The 25,997-nt window shown below is 55.0% G+C and overlaps 1 protein-coding gene across 2 annotated transcripts in view; it reads left to right on the top strand.

Moving 5' to 3' along the window:
- PPP1R12C (protein phosphatase 1 regulatory subunit 12C) overlaps positions 1 to 25,997 on the top strand; it is a 29,158-nt gene extending 3,161 nt beyond the window's left edge. Inside the window, exons 2-22 of one of the 2 annotated variants that reach the window (XM_010379170.2) lie at positions 2,008 to 2,138; positions 2,219 to 2,337; positions 13,651 to 13,810; positions 18,717 to 18,861; positions 18,954 to 19,028; positions 21,432 to 21,505; positions 21,589 to 21,716; positions 21,827 to 21,900; positions 22,160 to 22,318; positions 22,400 to 22,467; positions 22,945 to 23,082; positions 23,303 to 23,393; positions 23,673 to 23,753; positions 23,830 to 23,890; positions 24,038 to 24,123; positions 24,248 to 24,288; positions 24,367 to 24,469; positions 24,584 to 24,688; positions 25,003 to 25,053; positions 25,209 to 25,259; positions 25,352 to 25,997. In XM_010379170.2, the coding sequence (XP_010377472.1) occupies positions 2,008 to 2,138; positions 2,219 to 2,337; positions 13,651 to 13,810; positions 18,717 to 18,861; positions 18,954 to 19,028; positions 21,432 to 21,505; positions 21,589 to 21,716; positions 21,827 to 21,900; positions 22,160 to 22,318; positions 22,400 to 22,467; positions 22,945 to 23,082; positions 23,303 to 23,393; positions 23,673 to 23,753; positions 23,830 to 23,890; positions 24,038 to 24,123; positions 24,248 to 24,288; positions 24,367 to 24,469; positions 24,584 to 24,688; positions 25,003 to 25,053; positions 25,209 to 25,259; positions 25,352 to 25,438 (2,028 nt within the window). In that variant the 3' untranslated portion in view covers positions 25,439 to 25,997. The remainder of the gene's footprint in view (positions 1 to 2,007; positions 2,139 to 2,218; positions 2,338 to 13,650; positions 13,811 to 18,716; positions 18,862 to 18,953; positions 19,029 to 21,431; positions 21,506 to 21,588; positions 21,717 to 21,826; positions 21,901 to 22,159; positions 22,319 to 22,399; positions 22,468 to 22,944; positions 23,083 to 23,302; positions 23,394 to 23,672; positions 23,754 to 23,829; positions 23,891 to 24,037; positions 24,124 to 24,247; positions 24,289 to 24,366; positions 24,470 to 24,583; positions 24,689 to 25,002; positions 25,054 to 25,208; positions 25,260 to 25,351) is intronic. The other variant, XM_010379171.2, reaches the window with a different exon arrangement.

The following is a 25,997-nucleotide window of genomic DNA, read 5'->3' as shown; positions in this document are numbered from 1 at the left end:
GTATCCCAGGAGGCCTGGAGTATTGGGGTGGGCTGGGGTTCAGAGAGGAGGGGATTCCCTTCTCAGGTTACGTGGCCAGCAAGCAAGGGAGCTGGGTGTGGGTCAGGTCTGGGTGTGGGGTGACCAGCTTATGCCGTTTGCCCAGAACAGCCTGGTTTTAGCGCTGAAACCCTAAGTCCTATGAAAACAAGGACGGGGTCACTGTCTCTGGGTGACTCTTGAGTCCCGGCCAGTTTCTCCACCTGGGGCTGTGTTTCTCCTACATCCTTCTTGAGGCAGGTCCCCAAGCATCAGCCCCCTGCTATGGCAGTTTCCGAGTTCTTAGGGTACCCCACGTGGGTTTATCAGCCACTTGGTGAGGCTGGTACACTCCCCTCATTCCTGCCCTCCAACTGCCTTAGTGGCTAGGGGGTTGGGGGCTAGAGTAGGAGGGGCTGGGAGCCAGGATTCTTAGGGCTGAACAGAGAAGAACTGGGGGCCTGGGCTCCTGGGTCTGAGGGAGGAGGGGCTGGAGCCGGGGCTCCTGGGTTTGAGGGAGGAGGGGCTGGGGGTCTGGACTTCTGGGTCTGAGGGAGGAGGGGCTGGGCCTGGACTCTTGGGTCTGAGGGAGGAGGGGCTGGAGCCCGGGCTCCTGGGTTTGAGGGAGGAGGGGCTGGGGGTCTGGACTCCTGGGTCTGTGGGAGGAGGGGCTGGGCCTGGACTCCTGGGTCTGAGGGAGGGGGTGCTGGGCCTGGACTCCTGGGTCTGAATGGGGAGAGGCTGGGGGCCTGGGCTTCTGCATCTGAGGACGGAAAGGCTGGGGCCTGGCCTCCTGGGTTGAGTGGGGGAGGGGATGGGCCTGGCCTCCTGGGTTAAATGGGGAGGGGCTGGGCCTGGACTTCGGAGTCCCTGGTGCCCAGGCCTCAGGCATCTTTCACAGGGATGCCTGTACTGGGCAGGTCCTTGAAAGGGAAAGGCCCATCGCTCTCCTTGCCCCCCTCCCCCATTGCCATGACAACTGGATGGAAATAAACGAGTCGAGTTCATCCCGTTCCCAGGGCACGTGCGGCCCCCTTCACAGCCCGAGTTTCCATGACCTCATGCTCTTGGCCCTCCTAGCTCCCTCCCCGCTTCTCCAGATGGGCAGCTTTGGAGAGGTGAGGGACTTAGGGGGTAATTTATCCCGTGGATCTAGGAGTTTAGCTTCACTCCTCCCTCAGCTCCAGTTCAGGTCCCAGGGCCCATCCAGTGTCCACAAGGCCTGGGGCAGGTTTCTCCCCCAACCCCCTGGACTTCGGCTTTTGTTCCCCCAGTTTTGGACTCCTAAGGGAAGAATGAGAAACATTGGCCCGTGTAAGTCCCTGGCTGCAGTGCCCCGTGCAGAGGAGGCCTCAGTGAACTGGAGTGTGACAGCCTGGGGCCCGGGCACACAGGTGTGCAGCTGTGTCACCCATCTGGGAGTCCTGCCCAGGCCCCTGAGTCTGTCCCGGCACAGAGCGTCCTTCCCCCACCCTGCACAGCCCTGGGCCCACGGCTTCACTCCTGCACAGTGTCTGCTGGGGTGGTTTCCAGGCTCGACCCTTGGGAGGACCTGGCTGAGTTTACGGCAGGAGGGGCTGGGGGCCAGGACTCCTGGCTCTGAAGGAGGAGGGGCCGGAACCGCTTCCCTAGTCGGAGCGCTGGAAGCGCCACCTGCGGGTGGTGAGGGGGGTTTCTGTGTCTAACAAGTACCATGTGGGGTTCCCGCACCCGGATGAGAAGCCCCCTCCCTTCCCCGTTCACTTCCTGTTTGCAGGTAGCCAGGAGTCCTTTTGTGGTTTCCACTGAGCGCTGAAGGCTTGGCTGACCTGACTATTGGTCAGTCAGGGGTATCTTAAACAGCTGGAGGCCAGAGGCTGTTGGGGTCGTTTTCCCCACTGCCCTGGCACCGTGTCCCTGGATCTGTTTTCGTGGCTGCCTCTGGAGTCCTGCCTTGCTGGGACACCGTGGCTGGGGGAGGTGCGGCTGACGGCTGTTTCCCACCCCCAGGCCTGCATTGATGAGAACCTGGAGGTGGTGCGCTTCTTGGTAGAGCAAGGTGCCACCGTGAACCAGGCGGACAACGAGGGCTGGACGCCCCTGCACGTGGCCGCCTCCTGCGGCTACCTAGACATCGCCAGGTGAGGCAAGGGAAGGCTGGGCAGGACCTGGTCGCGGTGGGGGCCTGGACCCTCAGCCCTGACCAACCCCCACCCCCCAGGTACCTCCTGAGCCATGGGGCCAACATCGCCGCCGTCAACAGTGACGGGGACCTGCCCCTGGACCTGGCCGAGTCGGACCCTATGGAGGGGCTGCTGAAGGCGGAGATCGCCCGCCGAGGTGGGCTCTGGTGTGCTGTGTGTGGGGTGGGGGACACCTCCTCACCTATGGTCTCCAGGCTGAGAGCTTTAGAGGCGGCCTGGGCACCGAGGCTGACCCTGCTTGCTAGGATTGTTTTTCTGTGTGCCTCAGTTTTCTCACCTGTGAAATGGGGGCATGGAGGCCTGCCTCCAGGATTGCTTGGAGCCCAGCAGAGGCACAGGATAAGAACTCAAACCCCTACCAACTGGGATTGTGATTTCACTCCTGGAGTAGCTAAGGAGACTGAAATGCCAGGACGGGGTGGGTGGGTGGAGGGACTCACCCAGCAGTGCATTAGGTAGGATTGCTGGAGCCCTGCCACGGGTCTTTCTGGGAGGGGATGCGTTTACTCGGGGGGGAGTAGGGGCATGCTTGGGTTGTCAGGGACTGGTCTCCCTGTCCTCTGAGACTCATGGTACCCCAGGAGCCTTCATATGGGGTCCAGGAGTCCCTGAAACTGTGTCTGGCCAGGTTCATTTTTCTAGAGAAGGGCTGTTGCTTCTAGCAGGTGTGTGATGGCCACACAGGATCCCTGGGTCCCCAGTGTGGCTTCTAAAGTCCTGGGCTCACCTCCCCGCTCTGCCTGTGACTGGCGACTCCAGGCATGTCCCTGCAGCTCGCTTCCCTGATTTCCTAAAACAGGACCACCGGCACCGCCGCATGGGGTGGTTGTCAGGGTCTGGCTGGGTTTGGGTGGAAGGGTGTGCGCATGGTTCCCTGCAGGTTCCGGGGGACCGTGTGGAAGGAAAGGAAGCCTCACGAGGAAACGAGATACCGGCAGCCTCCCAGACTTCTGACGTGACTGTCCTTACAGGGCCGCTGGCCAGGCTGAAAAAGGATGGGATTCGGGGGGGTTTAGGGGACCACAAGAGCCACACAGGAGGAGTAGCTAGTGAGACACGTGACGGCGGAGATCTGAGGTTCGGGAGCCCTTCTTTGGTTGAAATGGGGAGTGGGTCAAATCAGCCCTGGACCTGGATTCTTTCTCCTCTCTCCCCCTAACTTTTTACTTTGGGAAAGCTTGAAATTTACAGAAAAGTTGGAACAATAGCATGTGACTACCCATATGACTTTCACTAAGTGTCACCAGTATTTGTGTGTGTTTTTTTTTAGACAGCTTTTTGAGATGTAATTCACATACCCTACAATTCACCCGAAGTGCACACTTCAGTGCTTTTTAGTATATTCACAGGGTTGGGCATTCGTGACCACATTGATCATAGAACATTTTCATCATCGCCCACCGAAACCCTGCAACCCCTTAGCCATCACCCCCAACCATGTACCCCGCCCTCATGCAGCCCTGTCTGCCTTCTGTCTCTGTAGATTTGCTGTTCTGTACGCGTCACATAGAGGGAATCATACGGTATAGAATCATGAGTTTTTAACTTTTTGATACATTTGTGTTCCCTCTTTCTGTCCCTCCCTTGCGATCTCTTCCCAGGTAAAGACATAAACACGTTTTTTCCTGTGCTTCCTCCTCCTCTTTTTTCCCTCCAAATCTCCCTTCCTTTCTTCCTTCCCATCCCTGCCTTTCCATTCCTGAGCGTTTTTTTTTTTTTTTTTTTTTTTTTTTTGAAATGGAGTTTCACTTTTTGCCCAGGCTGGAGTGCAATGGCATGATGGCATGATTTCGGCTCACTGCAACCTCTGTCCCCCAGGTTCAAGCGATTCTCCTGCCTCAGCTTCTGGGTGGCTGAGATTACAGGCATGTGCCACCATGCCCAGCTAATTTTGCATTTTTAGTAGAGATGAGGTTTCACCATGTTGACCAGACTGGTCTGGAACTCCTGACCTCAGGCGATCTGCCGGCCTCGGCCTCCCAAAGTGCTGGGATTACAGGCGTGAGCCTGGCCATTTTGAGACTGTGTTGCAGACATTGTAAATCTTCCCCTGATGCACAGCAGGTATCTCCTGCCACAAGGAAAACCTCCTGCAGAACCACAGTAGGGATGCAACACTTTACCCCCTGCGTTGACCTTGATGCTACACTGTTACACGCTGTGTTAACTTCGATGCTACACTGTTACCCACTGCACTAACCTTGATGCTACACTGTTACATGCTGTGTTAACTTCGATGCTACACTATTACCCACTGCACTAACCTTGATGCCACACTGTTACACACTGTGTTAACTCGATGCTACACTATTACCCACCGCACTAACCTTGATGCCACACTGTTACACACTGTGTTAACTTCGATGCTACACTGTTACCCACCGCACTAACCTTGATGCCACACTGTTACACGCTGTGTTAACTTCGATGCTACACTGTTACCCACCGCACTAACCTTGATGCCACACTGTTACACGCTGTGTTAACTTCGATGCTACACTGTTACCCACTGCACTAACCTTGATGCCACACTGTTACACGCTGTGTTAACTTCGATGCTACACTGTTACCCACTGCACTAACCTTGATGCCACACTGTTACACGCTGTGTTAACTTCGATGCTACAGTTACTCACTGCACTAACCTTGATGCCACACTGTTACACGCTGTGTTAACTTCGATGCTACACTGTTACCCACTGCACTAACCTTGATGCTACACTGTTACATGCTGTGTTAACTTCGATGCTACACTGTTACCCACTGCACTAACCTTGATGCCACACTGTTACACACTGTGTTAACTCAATGCTACACTATTACCCACTGCACTAACCTTGATGCCACACTGTTACACACTGTGTTAACTTCGATGCTACACTGTAACCCACTGCACTAACCTTGATGCCACACTGTTACACACTGTGTTAACTTCGATGCTACCCTATTACCCACTGCACTAACCTTGATGCTACACTGTGTTAACTCGATGCTACACTATTACCCACTGCACTAACCTTGATGCCACACTGTTACACACTGTGTTAACTTCGATGCTACACTGTTACCCACTGCACTAACCTTGATGCCACACTGTTACACACTGTGTTAACTTCGATGCTACACTATTACCCACTGCACTAACCTTGATGCTACACTGTTACATGCTGTGTTAACTTCGATGCTACACTATTACCCACTGCACTAACCTTGATGCTACACTGTTACCCACTGCACTAACCTTGATGCTACACTGTTACATGCTGTGTTAACTTCGATGCTACACTATTACCCACTGCACTAACCTTGATGCTACACTGTTACATGCTATGTTAACTTTGATGCTACACTGTTACCCACTGCACTAACCTTGATGCCACACTGTTACACAGTGTTAACTCGATGCTACACTGTTACCCACTGCACTAACCTTGATGCGACACTGTTACACAGTGTTAACTCAATGCTACACTGTTACCCACTGCACTAACCTTGATGCCACAGTGTTACACACTGTGTTAACTTCGATGCTACACTGTTACCCACCGCCCTAACCTTGATGCCACACTGTTACACACTGTGTTAACTTCGATGCTACACTGTTACCCACTGCACTAACCTTGATGCTACACTGTTACACACTGTGTTAAGTTTGATGCTACACTATTACCCACAGCACTAACCTTGATGCGACACTGTTACACACTGTGTTAACTCAGTGCTACACTGTTACCCACTGCACTAACCTTGAGGCCACACTGTTACACACTGTGTTAACTTCGATGCTACACTGTTACCCACCGCACTAACCTTGATGCTACACTGTTACACACTGTGTTAAGTTTGATGCTACACTATTACCCACAGCACTAACCTTGATGCGACACTGTTACACACTGTGTTAACTCAATGCTACACTGTTACCCACTGCACTAACCTTGAGGCCACACTGTTACACACTGTTAACTTCGATGCTACACTGTTACCCACTGCACTAACCTTGATGCCGCACTGTTGCCTGTGTTTCTCTTTGAGATTCTTTGTCGCCTCTCCCGCTCTGGTTCAGGGCCCAGCTAGGGATCCAGATCTGGGTGATTTAGGCTCCCTCTGTCTGAATCAGTCCTCCTCCTCCCTCGGACCTCAGGGAGGCCGGGAAAGGCCTCCAGGGGGTCCGTGAACTTTCTGACATTGTATTTTCCTGCAGAAATTGCTCATAACTTGCATCAGCTTCTCAGAGGGGGCCATGCTTTTTCCCTCCCATGGGGTGAGGAGAAGCCTGGAAGGGATACATTGGTGGGGGCTATTGGCTTGTAGGATCAGCTGGGAGCGAAGGCCACTGGTGCCACGGGAAAGACCCTCAGCTGCGCTGCTCAGGGTGGGGCTCTGCTGCCCCACATCACAAAGCCTCTGCCTGTGACACCTCGTGACACCCAGCTCCATACGGGAGCCTCAGAGGGGCTTCAGTGCGCAGGACCTGGGTCACAGGCTGCACCCCAGCTCTAAGGAAGGCGGAGGCTTTTGCGCACCCTGCAGGACATGCCAACATGATGCAGAATTCCCCGAGGTGCTGGCATCCAGACTGGTGCTGGCCATAGTGTGGCTCTGGCAGCCACTCACAGGCAGGGCTGGGATAGCAGACAGACCAGCCACAGGTGCGGCCATCCCCTTCGCTTTTCCCTGGCTTACTTGCTGTTTTCCTCTCTCTGGGTCTGGGGTTTAGTGAGAGCACGTGATCTGCTCAGCCAGTCAGCCGTGGCTTGGAACTACTGTTCCCTTCAACACCACGAAGGCCTCTGGCCCAATCGACTCAGGCTGAATCGGGCATGAGTCTTAGCAAGAACCAAAACCCATTCCGCCTGGCTCAGGCCAGAAAAGGCCATTCAAGGCCTGGAGCAGTGGTTCAGACCTGTAATCCCAGCACTTTGGGAGGCCAAGACAGGAGGATCTCTTGAGCCCAGGAGTTTGAGACTAGCCTGGGAAACCTAGTGAGAACTCGTCTCTGTAAAACAAAACACATTAGCCAGGCGTGGGAATGCGCTTGTGCTCCCAGCTACTCAGTAGGCTGAGATGAGAAGACTGCTTGAACCTGGGAGGTGGAAGATGCAGTGAACCACTGCCACTCCAGCCTGGGGGACAGGCGAGACCCTGTCTCAACTAAAATAAAAAAGGCAGGTTATGTACCCATGTTCATAGCATCATTGACAATAGCGCAGAGGTAGGAGCAACCTAGCGCCCATCATTGAATGAATGGAAAATCAACATGCGGTGCATCCATGCAATGGGATATGATTCAGTCTCAATCCCAACACTTTGGGAGGCTGAGGCGGGTGGATCACCTGAGGTCGGGAGTTGGAGACCACCCTGACCAACATGGAGAAACCCTGTCTCTACTAAAAATAGAAAATTAGCCGGGCATAGTGGCACATCCCTGTAATCTCAGCTACTCAGGAGGCTGAGGCAGGAGAATTGCTTGAACCCGGGAGGTGGAGACTGCGGTAAGCCAAGATTGCACCACTGTGCTCTAGCCTAGGCAACAGGAGGAAACTGTCTCAAAACAAAAAACAAAAAACAAAAAAACACAACATAGATGAATCTTGAGGATGTTTTGCTAAGTGAAAAGTGAAAATAAGCCAGTCACAGAAGGACAATTACTGTATGATTCCACATCTGTGAGGTATTCAGAATAGTCAAAATAATAGAGACAGGCAGTAGAATGGCTGTAGCCCGGAACTGGGAGGAGTGGGGAGAATAGGGAGTAGTTTAGTGGGTACACATTTTTTTTTTTTTTAATGATTTTTGTATTTTTTGTAGAGATGGGGTTTCACCACATTGCCCAGGCTGGTCTGGAACTCTTGAGCTCAAGTGATCCACCCACCTTGGCCTCCCAAAGTGCTGGGATTACAGGTGTTAGCCATTGTCCCTGACCTAGGGTACACGATTTTAATTTTGCAAGATGAAAAAATTCTGGAGATTGGTTGCACAACAACCAATTGTGACTACTTCATGCCCCTGAACTGGGGTTAAGATGGTAAATTTTAGGCCGGGCGCGGTGGCTCACACCTGTAATCCCAGCACTTTGGGAGGCCGAGGTGGGCGGATCACCTGAGCTCAGGAGTTTGAGACCAGCCTGGCCAACATGGTGAAACCCCGTCTCTACTAATAATACAAAAGTTAGCCAGGCATAGTGGTGTGCACCTGTAGTCCCAGCTACTTGGGAGGCTGAGGCAGGAAAATCGCTTGAACCCGGGAGGTGGAGGTTGCATTGAGCTGAGATCCCACCACTGCACTCCAGCCTGGGCAACAGAGCAAGACTCCACGTCTCAAAAAAAAAAAAAAAAAGAAGAAGAAGAAGATGGTAAATTTTTCGTATCATGTGTATTTTACCACATTTTTTCCCCCCGAGATGGAGTTTCATTCTTGTTGCCCAGGCTGGAGTGCAGTGGCATGGTCTTTGCTCGCTGCAACCTCTGCCTTCCAGGTTCCAGTGAATCTCCTGCCTCAGCCTTCCAAGAAACTGGGATTACAGGCGCCCGCCACCACGACCAGCTAATTTTTGTATTTTTAGTAGAGATGGGGTTTCACCATGTTGGCCAGTTTGGTTTTGAACTCCCGACCTCAGGTGATCCTCCCGCCTTGGCCTCCCAAAGTGCTGGGATTACAGGCATGAGCCACCATGCCTGGTCATATATATATACGTATATATTTTTTTTTAAGGCAATCTATGGCCTTATGTAGCTGAAGTCCATGAGTTCTATGGACTTCAGGCATAGTTTGATCCAGGGGCACAAGTGAAGTCCAGAACATCTCTCCGTCACTATGCTGCACTCCGTGCTGGCTTCACTCTTAGGCAGGTTCTCTCCATAAGGCAATCAGTGTGGGTCCTAACTGCAGGCCCATATCGCAGCCAAAACACAGCATCCCTTTCCTAGTGCGTGATGCTCACGGGGCCACCTCGGTCAGATGACAGCTCCTGAGCCCACCAGTGTTGCAAAGGTGACAGGAAGTCCTGGTGATGTGCCCACCCGGGAGCCAGGCTATGGGCCCAGTCACATTGAAACCATGTGGGGCAAAGTGTGGGTGAGGAAAGTCAAGATGAGGTCACAGGGGAAGGGAGAATGGATTTTTGTAGGCCCAAGCGGCAGCTGTGCTGCAGGGACACACAGAGCACCATGTCCTACGCAAAAGGGACTGTCCCTGGCCACTTTGCACAGGGGCATGGAACTGGCAGGAATGAGACATGTTTTTGAAGCATTTGAAGCCAACTCACTTGGAATCCCAACATCCGAGTCAGCTGGAAGAGGGGACGCTACACTTGGAGGCAGGCGGAACTGACCATTGGTTAGCTCCAAGTGCTGACAAGGGCGGACATGGGAGCTGATTTCTGCCTGGTGGGAAAGGCGATGATTACAGCTACTTTGGGAACTGGTTGATCGGCATCGATGATAGCCGAAGACCCCATCTTTGCCTTGTTCTAGCAGTTCCACTCCTGGGCAACCTGAGAGAGGCCTCCCCGCCCATGGACAAAAGTTCATCATAGTATTGTGTGCAGTAGTAAGAGGTTGGAGCCCACACTAAAGAGAGAATGGATCAATCACTAAACTAAATGAGTGATCTAAGCAGGGGTCAGCAAACTTTCTCTATAAAGGGTAGACAGTGAATGTTTGAGGTGTTGCAGGACACACCGTCCCTGGCACCACTGTTCCACCAGTGCTGTGGAGGGACACTGCCAGGGACGGTGTATGAGTGAATGGGAGTGACTGTGTCCCGTTCCACTTTTATTGACAAAAATTGCCTTTCAGAATAGGCAAATCCTTGGAGACAGACAGATTGCTGGGTGCAAGGGGCTGGGGGGAGGGAGGTCTGAGAAGTGACTTTTTTTTTAAAGACAGGATCTCATTCTGCCTCCCAGGCTGGATTGCAGTGGAGTGATAATGGCTTACTGCAGCCTTGACCTCCTGGGCCCAAGTGATCCTCCCACCTCAGCCTCCCAAGTAGCTGAGACCATAGGTGTGCACCACCACGCCCAGCTAATTTTATTTTTCTAGAGACAGGGTCTCCCTGTGTTGCCCAGGCTGTTCTCAGACTAGTGGGCTCAAGTGATCTCCCATCTTGGCCTCCCAAAGTGCTGGGATTACAGGCATGAGCCGTGGTGCCTGGCTGGGAGTGACTTCTTGGATATAGTATTCGTCAGGGATCATGAAAAAGCTCAGGAAGTAGATAGTGGTGATGGTTGCACAATATTGGAGGTATCCTAAATGTCACTGAATTGTACACTTTAAAACAGGGAAGTTGATAAATTTTATGTTGTCTATTTTACCACCGCCACCACAGGAAAAGATAAAACACAACAGGTGGTCAGCACCCACAAGCTATACCTTGCTGACCCTGGTCAAGGGCTCTGTCTACAGCCACAGACAGATCTCAGCAATATGTTGAGCACAAAAAGCAAATCGCAGAGGATGTGCAGCAGACATGCAGAGGGCGCTGACCGTGATTGAGTAAAAAGCCAGTCACCCCCCCCCCCCTCCCTGAATTGAGACCCATTCGGCTATAATAGGATTGAACCATTGGCGACTCCTTTACAGAAATGACACAGCCAGGCTCGGTGGCTCACGCCTATAATCCCAGCACTTTGGGAGGCCGAGGCAGGAGGATCCCTTGAGCCTGGGAAGTTGAGGCTTCAGTGAGCCATAATTGCACCACTGCACTCCAGCCTGGTTGACAGTGTGAGATCCTGTTTCCAAAAAAAAGGGGGGATCAGATGCGGTGGCTCACGCCTGTAATCCCAGCACTTTGGGAGGCCGAGGTGGGCGGATCACGAAATCAGGAGTTCTTCAAGACCAACGTGGTGAACCTCCATCTCTACTAAAAATACAAAAATAAATTAGCTGGGCGTGGTGGCGGTGCCTGTAGTCCCAGCTACTCAAGACACTGAGGCAGGAGAATCGCTTGAACCCAGGAGGCAGAAGCTGCAGTGAGTCAAGATGGTGCCACTGCACTCCAGCCGGGGGCGGGGGACAGAGAGACTCCGCCTCAAAACAAAACAACACAAGAAAGAGCTGCTTAAGGGCAGGAGCTTGCGACCAGCCTGGCCAAAATCAGGAGACCCCTACCTCCCTCATCTCTATAAAAAATAAAAGTAACTGCCGGGCGTGGTGGCTCACGCCTGTAATCTCAGCACTTTGGGAGGCCGAGACGGGCGGATCACGAGGTCAGGAGATCGAGACCATCCTGGCTAACACGGTGAAACCCCGTCTCTACTAAAAATACAAAAAAAAAAAACTAGCCGGGCGAGATGGCGGGTGCCTGTAGTCCCAGCTACTCAGGAGGCTGAGGCAGGAGAATGGCGTAAACCCGGGAGGCGGAGCTTGCAGTGAGCTGAGGTCCAGCCACTGCACTCCAGCCTGGGCAACAGAGCGAGACTCCGTCTAAAAAATAAATAAATAAATAAAATAAAAATAACTGGCCAGGCGTAGTGGCATGTGCCTGTAGTTCTAGCTACTTGGGAGGCTAAAGTGGGAGGATGTCTTGAACCCAGCAGATCGAGGCTGCAGTGAGCTGTGATTACGCCACTGCACTCCACCCTGGGTGACAGAGTGAGGCCCTGACTGTTTAAAAAAAAAATGTTTGGCCAGACACAGTGGCTCACGCTATGATCCCAGCACTTCAGGAGGCTGAAGTCAGAGAATTGGTTGAGCCCAGGAGATTGAGACCAGCCTGGGCAACATACTGAGACTCCATCTCTATTTATTCTTTGGAAAAAAAAAAAAAAAAAGACTGGATATAGGGGCTCACGCCTGTAATCCTAGCACTTTGGGAGACTGAGGCAGGTGGATCACCTGAGGTCAGGAGTTTGAGACCAGCCTGACCGACATGATGAAACGCTGTTTCTGCTAGAAATACAAAAATTAGCTGGGCATGGTGGCAGGCGCCTGTAATCCCAGCTACTTGGGAAGCTGAGGCAGGAGAATCACTTAAACTCGGTAGGCAGAGGTTGCAGTGAGACCCTGTCTCCAAAAAAAAGAGAGAGTTTATAGCATGCAAAAGAATAAGTCTCCTCAGAGGCTGTCAGTAGATAGGATTTCAGCCTCAACAAGGGTACCTGTTTTGATCCAAAATCAACTTATATTTAATTTTAGGTCATTACTTGCCTTTTACGTCTATAATACAGTACAACAATTGGATTACATGAACTTGACTAGTTGGGAAGCATGCTTTTCCCAGATTGCTATAGGTGGTCGCATGTTTGCAAACGGGTGGAACACCTGGGTAGGAAAGGAGCTGTTGCACTAATGGCACAAGTTCTTCATTTAGTGGCTTTTTGCTTGGTTTATTCTCCTCATGAGAAAAGTGGTAATGGTGATAAAATGTATGAAGATGCTGGATTAAGATTATATTGGGGGGCGGCACAACAGCTGATGCCTGTAATCCCAACACTTTGGGAGACCAAGGCGGGCAGATCACCTGAGGTCAGGAGTTCGAGACCAGCCTGCCCAATGTGTTGAAACCTTGTTTCTTCTAAAAATACCAAAATTAGCTCAGCATGGTGATTTATGCCTGTAATCCCAGTTACTTGGGAGGCTGAGGCAGGAGGATGTCTTGAATCTCAGAGGTGGAAGTTGCAGTGAGATTGTGCCACTGCACTCCAGCCTGAGTGACAGAGTAAGACACTGGCTCCAAAAAAAAAAAAAAAAATTATATTGGGGATGACAGGAAAAGTTAGATGTAATTGAGCACTGGATTTGCTCAGTAAACTTCAGGTTTTTATATATATATGTTATGTATATAGGAAATATATGTATAGTGTGTATATATATAGGAGATTGTGTGTGTGTGTGTGTGTATATATATATATATTTTTTTAGAGTCTTGCTGTGTCGCCCAGGCTGGAGTGCAGTGGTGTGATCTTGGCTCACTGCAACCTCTGACTCCTGGGTTCAGGCGATTCTCCTGCCTCAGCCTCCCAAGTAGCTGCGACTACAGGCGCCCTCCACCACACCTGGCTACATTTTTTTTTTTTTTGTAATTTTAGTAGAGATGGGGTTTCACTATGTTGGCCAGGCTGGTCTTGAAGTCCTGAGCTCGTGATCCACCTGCCTCGGCCTGTTAAAGTTGCTGGGATGACAGGTGTGAGCCACTGCACCCGGCCATGGTTTTATATTAAAAATAATAAAAGTAAGGTGAATTTCTGGTTGAAATGGGGAAAGGCCTGTGATCTCGATTTTCGCAGTGCTTAGCGCTGACTCAGAGACCCTGAGTGGGACACACGGCTGCATGGAGCACAGTCGGGAAACAACTGGGCTAGTCTAGGGCTCCCCCGTCTCAGAGGGGAGCAGCGGGGAGAGCTCTGGGCACGTCACAGGGCCGAACCCTGGCCAGCCCAGTGCATAACCCTCGGTATTCCAGGTCATGGGATGTGAGTCCTACCTCGTGCCTCTTATCCTCCTAGGTGTGGACGTGGAGGCAGCCAAGCGGGCGGAGGAGGAATTGCTACTTCATGACACAAGGTGCTGGCTGAATGGGGGCGCCATGCCAGAGGCCCGGCACCCCCGCACAGGTGCCTCTGCCCTGCACGTGGCTGCTGCCAAGGGCTACATTGAGGTGATGAGGTGAGTTGGGCCGGTGTGTTCCGTCTTGCTGTCTTGCACCTTCCTGTGAATCCTGTCCTTTCCCTTTCTTTTTAAATGTATGTACCGAAGACTGTGCATTTCCCTCTAAATAACAGCCTTAGCTGTACCCACAAGTTTTGATGTGCGGTCTTTTTTTAATTGTCATTCCGTGTAAAATATTTCCCAAGTTTTAATCTTTTATTATTTATTTATTTTGAGACAGGGTCTTGCTATATCGCCCAGGCTGGAGTGCAGTGGCGCAATCGTGGCTCACTGCAGCCTCAAACTCCCCAGACTCAGGTGATCCTCCTACCTCAGCCTCCTGAATAGTGGGGACTATAGGCGCGCACCACCATGCCCCGCTAGTTTTTGTAGAGACAGGGTTTCACCATGTTGTCCAGGCTTGTCTCAAACTCCTGGGCTCAAGTGATCTACCTACCTCAGCCTCCCAAAGTGCTGGATTTACAGGTGTGAGCCACTGTGCTTGGCCTAATTTCAAAATACATAGGACTTCTCTATTCATCATTTTGTTACTGTTTTCCTGGCTTAATTGCATTGTGGTCAGAGAATGGGTTCTATATGATTCTGGCTTTTGAAATGTACTGTTTTGCCTTATATACCCCAGTATATGTAAGTTGGAAAAGAATGGAGTCGTCCAGTCCAGTGTTCTCTGTCGGTTACTAGGTCACCTTGTAATCCTGCTGTTTTATTGGTAGTGCTGCTTTATCTGCAGTGATATTCCCCCGCGGCTTATTCTGTCGGTTACTATGAGAGGTGCATTTACATTCTTGCTATGATCATGGACTTTGTTTCTTCTTATAGTTCTGTCAGTTACAATTTGTATATATTTTAAGACTAGATTATTTGGTACATATATAGTTTATTTTTTTTGTTTTTTTTGTTTTTTTTTTTGAGACGGAGTCTCACTTTGTTACCTAGGCTGCAGTGCGGTGGCCGGATCTCAGCTCACTGCAAGCTCCGCCTCCCGGGTTTACGCCATTCTCCTGCCTCAGCCTCCCGAGTAGCTGGGACTACAGGCGCCCGCCACCTCGCCCGGCTAGTTTCTTGTATTTTTTTAGTAGAGACGGGGTTTCACCGTGTTAGCCAGGATGGTCTCGATCTCCTGACCTCGTGATCCGCCCACCTCGGCCTCCCAAAGCGCTGGGATTACAGGCTTGAGCCACCGCGCCCGGCCTATTTTTGTTTTTGAGATGGAGTCTGGCTCTCTGTCACCTAGGTTGGAGTGCAGTGGTATGATCATAGCTCACTGCAACCTCTGCCTCTTGGGTTCAAGCAGTTCTCTTGCCTCAGCCTCCCCAGTAGCTGTGACTGTGAGAGTAAGCCACCACACTTGGCTCACTTTCGTATTTTCAGTAGAGATGGGGTTTCTCCATGTTGGCTAGGTTGGTCTTGAACTCCTGACCTCAGGTGATCTGCCTGCCTCAGCCTCCCAAAGTGCTGGGGTTACAGGCGTGAGCCACTGCACCCAACCAAGGTGCATGTAGAGTTTAAATTGTTATGGTGCATATTCCCTTTCTGTCATCCTCACCTCAGTCTTGGGTCTTATTTTGTTCCTATTTGGATGCCTTTCCCATTTCTATTAAAGTTGTTGGTTCCAGTTCTCATCCTCAGGCTCCTCATTCTTTTTTCAGTTCCCTCTTCTCTCTTTCATGACTTATACTTTATTATTTAGTATAAAAATGAAGTTAACATGAATTCCTCCCTCTCTCTGCTCACCTCTACGTTGACAGTTTTTAGTCAGGTTTTCTCAGTGAGGTACATAAGATGACTTGAACAGCTCCAGACCACTGTCCCTTCTGCTCAGCACCTGCTGCTGAAGTAGAGCTCCTGGACCTCCGTATCTGGCCCAAGTCCCAGCTCTGTTGCTGACTGGGTGCATCCCTGAGCTGATCCTTTCCACAAGGGGGACTGGAAACTGAATGGTTGGGCCTGGTGATGTGCCCAGGCCTACAGGCCATGTCGTTTTCCTCCCATGGCTTCCACCCCTGAATCCTGGAGGCGGCTGCATCTCCTCCACTGCATCTGCATCCCAGCCAGCAGGAAGAGAGGGGGCAAAGGAGCAAACACCCATTCCTTTCCAGAGAGCAGTCTGCAAGTGCCATGCACCACTTAATGCCAACACCCCATTTGCCAGACCCTAGTCACATGACCACTCCTCGCTGCAAGGGACCGTTGGAGATTTGTCTTCAGCTGGGTGGCCTGTGTCCGGCCAGGTGACCTGTGTCCGGCCGGGGGGCCTGTGTGGGTACTGTTAGTAAAGTGAGAGGTAGAGTCCATATTTGTGGGCAACCTCATTCATTCTCTGCCATAGAACTAAAGCACTTTGGACTTAGAAATATTCACTGACTATAATTTCATTACTGCTCCTTTGTAAGGGTACATGTTTACACTCAGATCTATTGACTACATTTATTTATTTGTTTATTTATTTATTTATTTATTTATTTATTTATTTATTTATTTTGAGATGGAGTCTCGCTCTGTCACCCAGGCTGGAGTGCAGTGGCACGATCTCCACTCACTGCAAGCTCCGCCTCTCAGGTTCACGCCATTCTCCTGCCTCAGCCTCCCGAGTAGCTGGGACTACAGGCGCCCGCCACCACGCCCGGCTAATTTTTTTGTATTTTTAGTAGAGACGGGGTTTCACCGTGTTAGCCAGGATGGTCTCGATCTCCTGACCTTGTGATCTGCCCACCTCGGCCTCCCAAAGTGCTGGGATTACAGGCGTGAGCCACCGAGCACGGCCATTTATTTTTATTTTTATTTTTGAGACGGAGTTTCACTCTGTCATGCATGTTGGAGTGCAATGGCTCGATCTCAGCTCACTGCAACCTCTGCCCCCTGGGTTCAAGCACTTCTCCTGCCTCAACCTCCTGAATAGCTGTGATTACAGGTGTGTGCCACCCTGCCAGGCTAATTTTTTGTTTGTAGTAGAAACAGGTTTTGCCAAGTTGGCCAAGATGGTCTTGAACTCCTGACCTCAAGTGATCCTCCCACCTCAGCCTCCCAAAGTACTGGAATTACAGGCATGAGCCACTGCGCCCAGCCTGACTGCATTTTTAAAAGAATGTAACCAGCATTCTCATCAAAGATCTGTTGCAGGCTGGGCATGGTGGCTCACGCCTGTAATCCCAGCACTTTAGGAGGTTGATGCAGGCAGATCATGAGGTCAGGAGTTCAAGATCAGCCTGGCTAACACAGTGAAACCCCGTCTCTATTAAAAATACAAAAAATTAGCTGGGCATGGTGGTGGGCGCCTGTAGTCCCAGCTACTTGGAAGGCTGAGGCAGGAGAACGGCATGAACCCAGGAGGCAGAGATTGCAGTGAGTGGAGATCGTGCCACTGCACTACAGCCTGGGCAACAGTGTGAGACGCTGTCTCAAAACAAAACAAAAACATTTGTTGCAGAGTGCAGGTATATGTTTGTTTGATGATACTGATTCGGTGCTTATTTTCTGAACCCCTGCTGTGTGCCAGGCAGTCTGTTAGTTGCCAAGGAACTGGGTAAACAAGAGAGATCTGGGCCTATGTGCGGCTCATACCTCGTGGGGAGACAGACATTTTGGACTGATCGCTCTTTGCTGCGGGGCTGTCCTGTGCATCACAGGATGTGGGGCAGCCTCTCTGGCCTCTACCTATGGGACATCGGGAGCATCCCTGGTTGTGAGAACTAAAAATGTCTCTGGACGTGGCCAAATGTCCCCTGGGGGGCGCATTGTCCCAGTTGAGAACTGCTGGCTTAAGATATAAACAGGGTGATGGGAGAAGACAAGTGTGATGAGGAGGGGCTTTGGGGTCAGGAGACATGGGGGTGAAGGGGTGGTGACTGCCAAAAAGGGGCTCAGCGTGAGATGCTGCAGGGCACAGAACACTCTCCGACTGAGAGCAGCAAGTGCAAAGGCCTGTGGCGGGCAGGCGCTTGGGGAAATAGCGGGGGGCCCAGCACAGCTGGGTGAGCTCTGGGCAAAGCGTGGGAAAGGTGAGGGGCGAGGTGGATGGGGCCAGATAGAGGGACTTGTGCTTATAAGGCTTCTTTGTAGAATATCCCAGGCTGTCCATCTGTTCCCACTTTGCGAAGCTCTTCCTCATTGACACAGAAACTCATTCCAGTTCTCCAAAAATAGACACGTCCTGCCCTAAGCTGAGCTTGGAGAGTGCCCATGGACTTGGAACCCTGCCTTTGCTCTCAAATTGAATGGTTTCAGGTGGTTATTGTTTTCTGGCAGAAAATTGTCTTGAGTGAGGATTTCTCAACCTGGCCGCTAGCCACATTTTGGGGCAGATCATTCTCCTTATGGGGCTGCTGCTGAGCGCTGCTGGGTGTGGAGCCGCCTCCCTGGCCTCCACCCAGCCGATGCCACTAACCCCTGCCCCAGGTTATGACAACAAAGATGTCTGCAGACCTGCCAGGTCTCCCCTGGGGGACAGCATTGCCCTGGTTGGGAGTCACTGCTTTAAGCCAGCCCAGGTCCTAGAACACTACTGCTCTGAGACAGCCCTTTGGAGTCCAATCCTTCTGACAGGCGTGGGGGCTGGCACAGGGTCCTGCACCTGCATCCTCCGGGGCTGCCTCCTTACACCCCACTGCCGTCACCTTGGAATCCCACAGCCAGGGTGACCCCCTGCCCGCACCAGGAGCAGGTTCCAGAGGCCACCTGCAGGGCCAGGGTTTAACATGTAGCTGCTGGTCCAGGGGGAGGGACAAGGCCTGGTGCAGAGGGGCCTCTTGTGGCCAGGGATGCTGGGCAGTGGCTCTTTACCAGCCTGTCCAGGGGCATTTTAGTCTCGTGGCCTGGGACCTCAGTTACCGCACTGCTGGCCGAAATCAGCCCCCGGCCCAGGGCCTTGCCTTGGCCTCTGACCGTGAGACTCCCTGGCCCCCAGGTTGCTCCTTCAGGCTGGCTACGACCCGGAGCTCCGGGATGGGGACGGCTGGACTCCCCTGCACGCGGCAGCACACTGGGGCGTGGAGGATGCCTGCCGCCTGCTGGCTGAGCATGGCGGGGGCATGGACTCGCTGACCCACGCGGTGAGGGCCAGTGCCCCGGCTGGTGGGGGGCAGGGCGCGGGGAGGACCCAGCGCCTCCTTCATTGTCTGCTCCTGCTCCTCCCCCGACCCAGGGGCAGCGGCCCTGTGACCTGGCTGATGAGGAAGTGCTGAGCCTGTTGGAGGAACTGGCCCGGAAACAGGAGGACGTGAGTGTCAGGGCTGAGGGGCTTGTCCCAGACTCCCCATGTCCCCTCAACTCCTCAGAGGATGGTGCAGAGGGGGTACCCCCCGCGACTTCTGACACCCACCACCCCAGCGACCTGCTCTTTCCCTCTTGGTGACCCAGCTCCAGCCCCAGCCTCAGGAGAGACCCCCAGCCAGGGCAGGATAGAGATGGGGCTGCAGAGCTTCCTACCTGCCTGGTGGGGAGGCAGCAGAAGAATCTGGACAGGGTTGTCTGACACTCAGACAAAATAACAAACCAGCTCAGGGCACCTCATCACCTCAGGGTGGCCCTTGGCAGCAGCCATGTGCAGGACTGTCCTAGACTTAGGCTGGGCTGGTCACTCGCAGAGTGTCTCCAAGCCATCCCTGGGGCAGCCTTGCTGGGAAAACTGAGAATGAAGGAGTGAAGGGCGTGAGCCCTGGCCAGAATGCCTGAGTTGGAATCCTGGCTCTGCCATGGATCTGCCATGAGTCCCAGCCAACCACTTTCCTCTCCAGGCCTCAGTTTCCTCATCTGTCAAATGGGAATGGTATGGTGCGCACCTGTATGAGGGGTCATGCGTGACATGTGGATTGTGCTGTCAGGAGCTCAGGGGAGTATGTGCCACTGGACAGCACTAGAGCCATGCCAGCATTCAGTGAGCTCTGTGGGGTGACAGGAAGCTCCCGAGGCTAGGCCTAGGGCTTCTGGTGCGTAGGCAGGGGAGTGGAGACAGCTTTCTCTTTTGAAAGGTTGGCAGGAGCAAGGTGGAGGCTGATGGATGTAGGAGAAGAAGGTCTCACACAGTCTGGGGGCAAGTGTGGGTGCCCTGAGGTGCCCAGGGAGGGGAGTGTAAGGCAGGGCAAACCCAGGAGGACCATGAGTGCCAGGTGAGGAGGAGGGTGACTTTTGCCTTGAGGGTGATATGGCCAAGGGGGGTTTAATGGGTGGGGCAGGGTCAGCTTAGGTGGCCCAGATACGAGGGGAGCCCAACCTGGGAGCATCTGGGGACAGTTTCTAGAAGACGTGAGTACTACAGCACTAAGAGTTTGCTAGAAGGGCAGGAATGAAGGGCCCTCCCAGTACTCCTGGGCACCACATGCAGAGACCCAAAGGTGTGAAGATAGTGGTGAACTGTGTGGGGAAGGTGTGAAGATGGTGGTGAACTGTGTGGGGAAGGTGTGAAGACGGTGGTGAACTGTGTGGGGAAGGTGTGAAGACGGTGGTGAACTGTGTGGGGAGGGTGTGAAGACGGTGGTGAACTGTGTGAGGAAGGTGTAAAGACGGTGGTGAACTGTGTGGGGAACGTGTGAAGATGGTGTTGAACTGTGTGGGGAAGGTGTGAAGACGGTGAACTGTGTGGGGAAGGTGTGAAGATGGTGAACTGTGTGGGGAAGGTGTGAAGATGGTGAACTGTGTGGGGAAGGTGTGAAGACTGGCGAACTGTGGGGAAGGTGTGAAGACGGTGGTGAACTGTGTGGGGAAGGTGTGAAGACGGTGGTGAACTGTGTGGGGAAGGTGTGAAGACGGTGGTGAACTGTGTGGGGAAGGTGTGAAGACGGTGGTGAACTGTGTGGGGAAGGTGTGAAGACGGTGGTGAACTGTGTGGGGAAGGTGTGAAGACGGTGGTGAACTGTGTGAGGAAGGTGTGAAGACGGTGGTGAACTGTGTGGGGAACGTGTGAAGATGGTGTTGAACTGTGTGGGGAAGGTGTGAAGACGGTGAACTGTGTGGGGAAGGTGTGAAGATGGTGAACTGTGTGGGGAAGGTGTGAAGACTGGCGAACTGTGGGGAAGGTGTGAAGACGGTGGTGAACTGTGTGGGGAACGTGTGAAGACGGTGGTGAACTGTGTGGGGAAGGTGTGAAGACGGTGGTGAACTGTGGGGGGAAGGTGTGAAGACGGTGGTGAACTGTGGGGGGAAGGTGTGAAGACGGTGGTGAACTGTGTGGGGAAGGTGTGAAGATGGTGGTGAACTGTGTGGGGAAGGTGTGAAGACGGTGGTGAACTGTGTGGGGAAGGAGGAGGAGAGTGCCGGCGGCAGAAGCCGGGGCAGCTGAGGGCCCACCAGTGCCCTGGGTGTGCTGAGGGGTTGGCGTGAGGTCTGAGCAGGTCCCCCCTAGGAGCTAGAAGGACCCCTCTGGGGATGAGACTGGAGGCTTCTCATGGGTGGGGGCCGTGAGGACGAGACGGCAGTGCCTGCACGTGGCAGCTGCAGGCGCCTGCTGGACACAGGGCACCTCCTCTCTCTGAGGTGTGCCGCCATCTGTAGGAAAACCAGCAAGCGCTTCCACGAGCCCTCGGTGCCCGCCTGGGCACTGAGCTCCTGACAGCTGTTCATGGTGGTGGTGCTGTGGGGGACGTGTGCTCCACCGCTCCCCTGCAGCCTCCTTCCCTCCTTGCAGCTTCGCAACCAAAAAGAAGCTTCCCAGAGCCGCGGCCAGGAGCCCCAAGCGCCCTCTAGCAGCAAACACAGAAGGTATAGGGAGGGAGGAGTCTGGGGCTGGTGGGGTGGCTGGAGGCCCCAGGCTTGCACCCCAGCACCCTCTCCTTCCCCAACAGGAGCTCTGTGTGTCGTCTGAGCAGTCGAGAGAAGATTTCCCTCCAGGACTTGTCCAAGGAGCGCCGGCCTGGTGGGGCTGGGGGGCCCCCCATCCAGGACGAGGATGAGGGGGAAGAAGGTCCCACTGGTGAGGAGCCTGAATTTGGACTCCTGGGTCCGAGGGAGGCGGGGTCGGGTTCTCTGAATCTAGAGGCAGCTGGCATCTTCTGTGACCTACCCGGTGTTCCCACATCACAGAGCCACGCCCTGCAGAACCCAGAACCCTGAATGGTGTCTCCTCCCCACCGCACCCCAGTCCTAAGAGCCCCGTGGTGAGTGGATGCCCTGAGAGGTCCTGTGAGGCTGGGAGGGCCGGGAGGTGGGATTCCATCAAGCCTGTGAACCTCTGGCAGGGGCAGGTAGGGTGAAGACTATAGTTCCCAGAGTCCTCCTGGACAACCGGCTTCCTTTTTAGGTTGTGCTTGCCCCAGGGGCTGATGGGAATTGTAGTTTGTTGCAGTCCTTTGGGGGCTAACCCTTGAGGTCTGAGAAGAGGGATCCTTTCTCCCTGAGACCTCCTTCTTCTCCCAGCCGCCTGAAGAGGCCCCCTTCTCCAGGCGCTTTGGCCTCCTGAAGACAGGGAGTTCTGGTGCCCTGGGTCCCCCGGAAAGGCGGATGGCAGAGGGAGCCCCTGGAGCTGGGCTGCAGCGCTCGGCTTCCTCCTCCTGGCTGGAAGGGACCTCCACTCAGGTGAGCGAGGGTTGGGCCGGGTCCAGGCCCAGGCCCCTGCCCAGTTGAGGGACCTGCCCCTTCCTCCTCCTCTCCACACAGGCCAAGGAGCTCCGTCTTGCCAGAATTACCCCGACCCCCTCCCGGAAGCTGCCGGAGCCCTCTGCCCTGTGAGTCCCCAAGGCCTGGGCCCCTCGGGGGTAGGCGGCAGATGTGGGTTCCAAGCCTGTCCGTATGATCCTGAGTGAGACCGTGTACCCCCCTGGGTACCCTCCTGCTCCCCCCCAGAGCCTGTGCTGTGCTCCTCCTGGCGGCTGGCTCCTCCCTCAAGTCTGTGTTGAAACGTCACCTTCTCCCCATCATCCCCCCACCCCGAGGCGCACACGGACCACCCTGCTGCCACCTCTGCGCCGTCTGCACGTGCCCCTCCCGCTCCGCTCCCAGTTCTCGCACTGCTGCTTCTGTCCAGCGTCCTTTACCCTCCTGACCGGTTGGGTAGAGTGCTGGTCTTCTCGCGGCTCTTGTCGCTTTTGTGTCTTTCACTCGTGGGGGCCCAGATAATTTGTTTCTTTTGTTCACGGCTGCGTCTCCAGTGCCGGCACACAATGCACCTGGGTAATGTTTGTTGAATGAATGAATTGATGCAGGTCTGAGGTCACCAAACCGCCTCCTTGCTTGGAGAACTCCTCGCCTCCCTCCAGGATTCCGGAGCCTGAATCCCCAGCGAAGCCAAACGTCCCCGCAGCCTCCACAGCGCCCCCAGCGGACTCCCGGGACCGACGGAGGTGAGAGGCCAGGGCAGGAAGCTGCTGCCCCAGCCAGTGGAGACTGTGTCACGCCGGAGTCCCGGGGCTCTGGGTGGGCTCCTGCGGGAGGGCTGGCCTGGGTCTGCTGGGAGTTGGAGTCCCTCCCATAGAACTTGCCTCCCGCGGAGGGTGTCAGCCACGGAATGGGAATGGGACCGGGTCCCCAGGGCCCTCCCTGAGGTTGGGACCCTTCCCTCAGGTCCTACCAGATGCCTGTGCGGGATGAGGAGTCGGAATCCCAGAGAAAAGCTCGCTCCCGTCTCATGCGCCAGTCTCGGAGGTCCACACAGGTGTGGGGTGGGCTGGGGTCTGGACTCCTGGGTCTGAGGGAGGAGGCGCTGGGGGTCTGGACTCCTGGGTCTGAGGGAGGAGGCGCTGGGGGTCTGGACTCCTGGGTCTGAGGGAGGAGGCGCTGGGGGTCTGGACTCCTGGGTCTGAGGGAGGAGGCGCTGGGGGTCTGGACTCCTGGGTCTGAGGGAGGAGGGGATGGAGTCTGGACTCCTGGGCCTGAGGAAAGAGGAGCTGGGCCCTGACCCCAGCATCCCCTGACTGTCCCCTTTCCCTGCCAGGGTGTGACTCTGACAGACCTGAAGGAGGCAGAGAAGTCTGCAGGGAAGGCCCCGGAGTCAGAGAAGCCGGCGCAGAGCCTGGTGAGAGGGGTCATCGAGGGCACGTGGGGTGGTGCGGGATGTCCTGGTCCCCTGACTCACCAACCCGTCCCGACAGGACCCTTTCCGGAGGCCCCGCGTCCCTGGAGTGGAGAACTCCGACAGCCCTGCCCGGAGAGGTGAGGTCTGCTCTCCGGGGGAGGTCATTCCCAGGGAGTCATCGTCTCTCCCAGAGTCTTCCTGCTGTCCTGCGGGCTTGACCCGGGGACCCGGGCCCCCAGAGGGGTCTCTGGAGGTGCCTGGACTGATTCCTGCCCCTCCCCCAGCAGAGGCGCCTGACGGGCAGGGTCCAGGACCGCAGGCGGCCAGGGAGCACCGCAAGGTCGGAAAGGAGTGGAGGGGGCCTGCGGAGGTGAGGGGGGCTCAGGTGGGGCCGAGCTGGTGCAGAGGGTGGGCCGGGGGCGGGCAAAGCCCCTCCCATACCCGCTAAGGCCCCTCCCATGCCCATTGAACCCCCCCCCCCCACCTGCCCACAGGGGGAGGAGGCGGAGCCGGCTGATCGCAGCCCGGAGTCCAGGTAGGGGCGGGGTGGGAGAGGTGGGGCCTGCGTGCGGGCCCGGGCCGACCCCTGACGCGCGTTCCGCCCCCGTCCCAGCACCCTGGAGGGCGGCCCCTCAGCCCGCAGGCAGCGGTCACAGCGGGACCTCAACCCAGAACCTGAGCCAGAATCGGAGGAGCAGGATGGAGGCTTTAGGAAGGTGTGATCCCACCCCTCCTTTGGGGCTCCGCCTGCTGGGTGCCCACCTCCTGGCTTCCCCGCCCCCCAGCGACGCCCCTGTCCTCCACCTGACCCTCCTCCACCTGACCCCCAGCTGTATGCAGAGCTGCGCAGGGAGAACGAGCGGCTTCGCGAGGCTCTGACCGAGACCACGCTGCGGCTGGCGCAGCTCAAGGTGGAACTGGAGCGGGCCACGCAGGTAAAGGCGCCGAGGCCAGGGTCACCAGAACTGACGGGGCCTCCTGGGTAGGGCTCAGACTGCTGGGAGGCAGAGCCTGGCCTGGAGGGGCTGATGGGGCTTCGCTCCACCTGGGCCTGGCCGAGATCTCGGAGGCGGAGTCTGAGCGAATGGGGGTGGGGCTGTGGGCCTGCTGGTGGCGGGGCCTGGCCCGTGGGGGCGGGGCTGGTGGGCTGTCTAGTGGGCGGGCGGGTCCCCAGCAGGAACGTAGGGCCCCTCCTCAGAGCAGTGCTGGCCTCCTCTGCTGACCTCTGTGCTTTCTGTGTGCTCACCAGAGGCAAGAGCGCTTCGCTGAGAGACCAGCCCTTCTGGAGCTGGAGAGATTCGTGAGTAGGGGCGGTGCGGACGGGGACCAGAGGCGTTCCCAGCCTCACATGACTAAGTTTGGACCAAGAGCGCCACATTGCCCTTCCCAGCTGGCCCCTGGCTTTCCCCTGTCCTCAGCCTCACTCCGTTTCTGAACTTTCCGCGTTCATTCCAGGAGCGCAGGGCCCTGGAACGCAAGGCCGCAGAGCTGGAGGAAGAGCTGAAGGTGGGCGCTGTGGGGGCTGTGGGCAGAGGGCCGAGGGTGGGCGGGGGCGCAACCCACCAGGGCTGCCCAGCTGACCCTTTGCCGTCCCCCAGGCCCTGTCTGACCTCCGCGCTGACAACCAGCGCCTCAAGGATGAGAATGCAGCGTTGATCCGCGTTATCAGCAAACTCTCCAAGTGACTGGAGGGACTTTCCCGCACCCGTATTTATACAGCTGCTTCTGCCACACGCACCCCTTCCCCCGTGTGAACACGAGTGACAGGGCTCCGGGGGAAGTCTCAGAGAAGCCATAGCCCCCCTGGGACCTCCGAACTGGGAGGGGAGCAGAGTCCCCAGGAGCCAAGGGGGCCACCCGAGGCCAGGATGGAGGTGGGAGGCCGAGCCAAGTAGGGGGACGTTGCCGGAGGGGACCAGGGCCAGAGACGGGACCAGGAAGGAACTGAGGACCAAGAAGTGCAAGGATCAGTAGCCAGGACCAGAGTGGCTGCCTGGAGGTCCCCATCTCACGTGTGATGCCACCCCGTCACCCCTCCCCTCCTGAGCAGGGATCCAAGAATGTGCCAAGAGTCCTGCCGGCCTCAGCCAGGTGGGCCTGTATATAGGGGTCCATGTGCAATAGGGAGGGACGTCTTCTATTTTTTGCTGCCCCCTCCCCGCCCACTGTCTGGGGCAGGGGGAGAAGGTATTTTCGAGATAAAGCACAGGCACCACAAATAAAAGTCGTGAAGTTGCCACTCAA

Source organism: Rhinopithecus roxellana, chromosome 12 (assembly GCF_007565055.1).
Source record: "Rhinopithecus roxellana isolate Shanxi Qingling chromosome 12, ASM756505v1, whole genome shotgun sequence".
In the NCBI taxonomy this organism is placed as follows: domain Eukaryota; kingdom Metazoa; phylum Chordata; class Mammalia; order Primates; family Cercopithecidae; genus Rhinopithecus; species Rhinopithecus roxellana.
The sequence above is the reverse complement of the archived record's forward strand: the minus strand, read 5'-3'. Positions and strand labels throughout refer to the sequence as shown.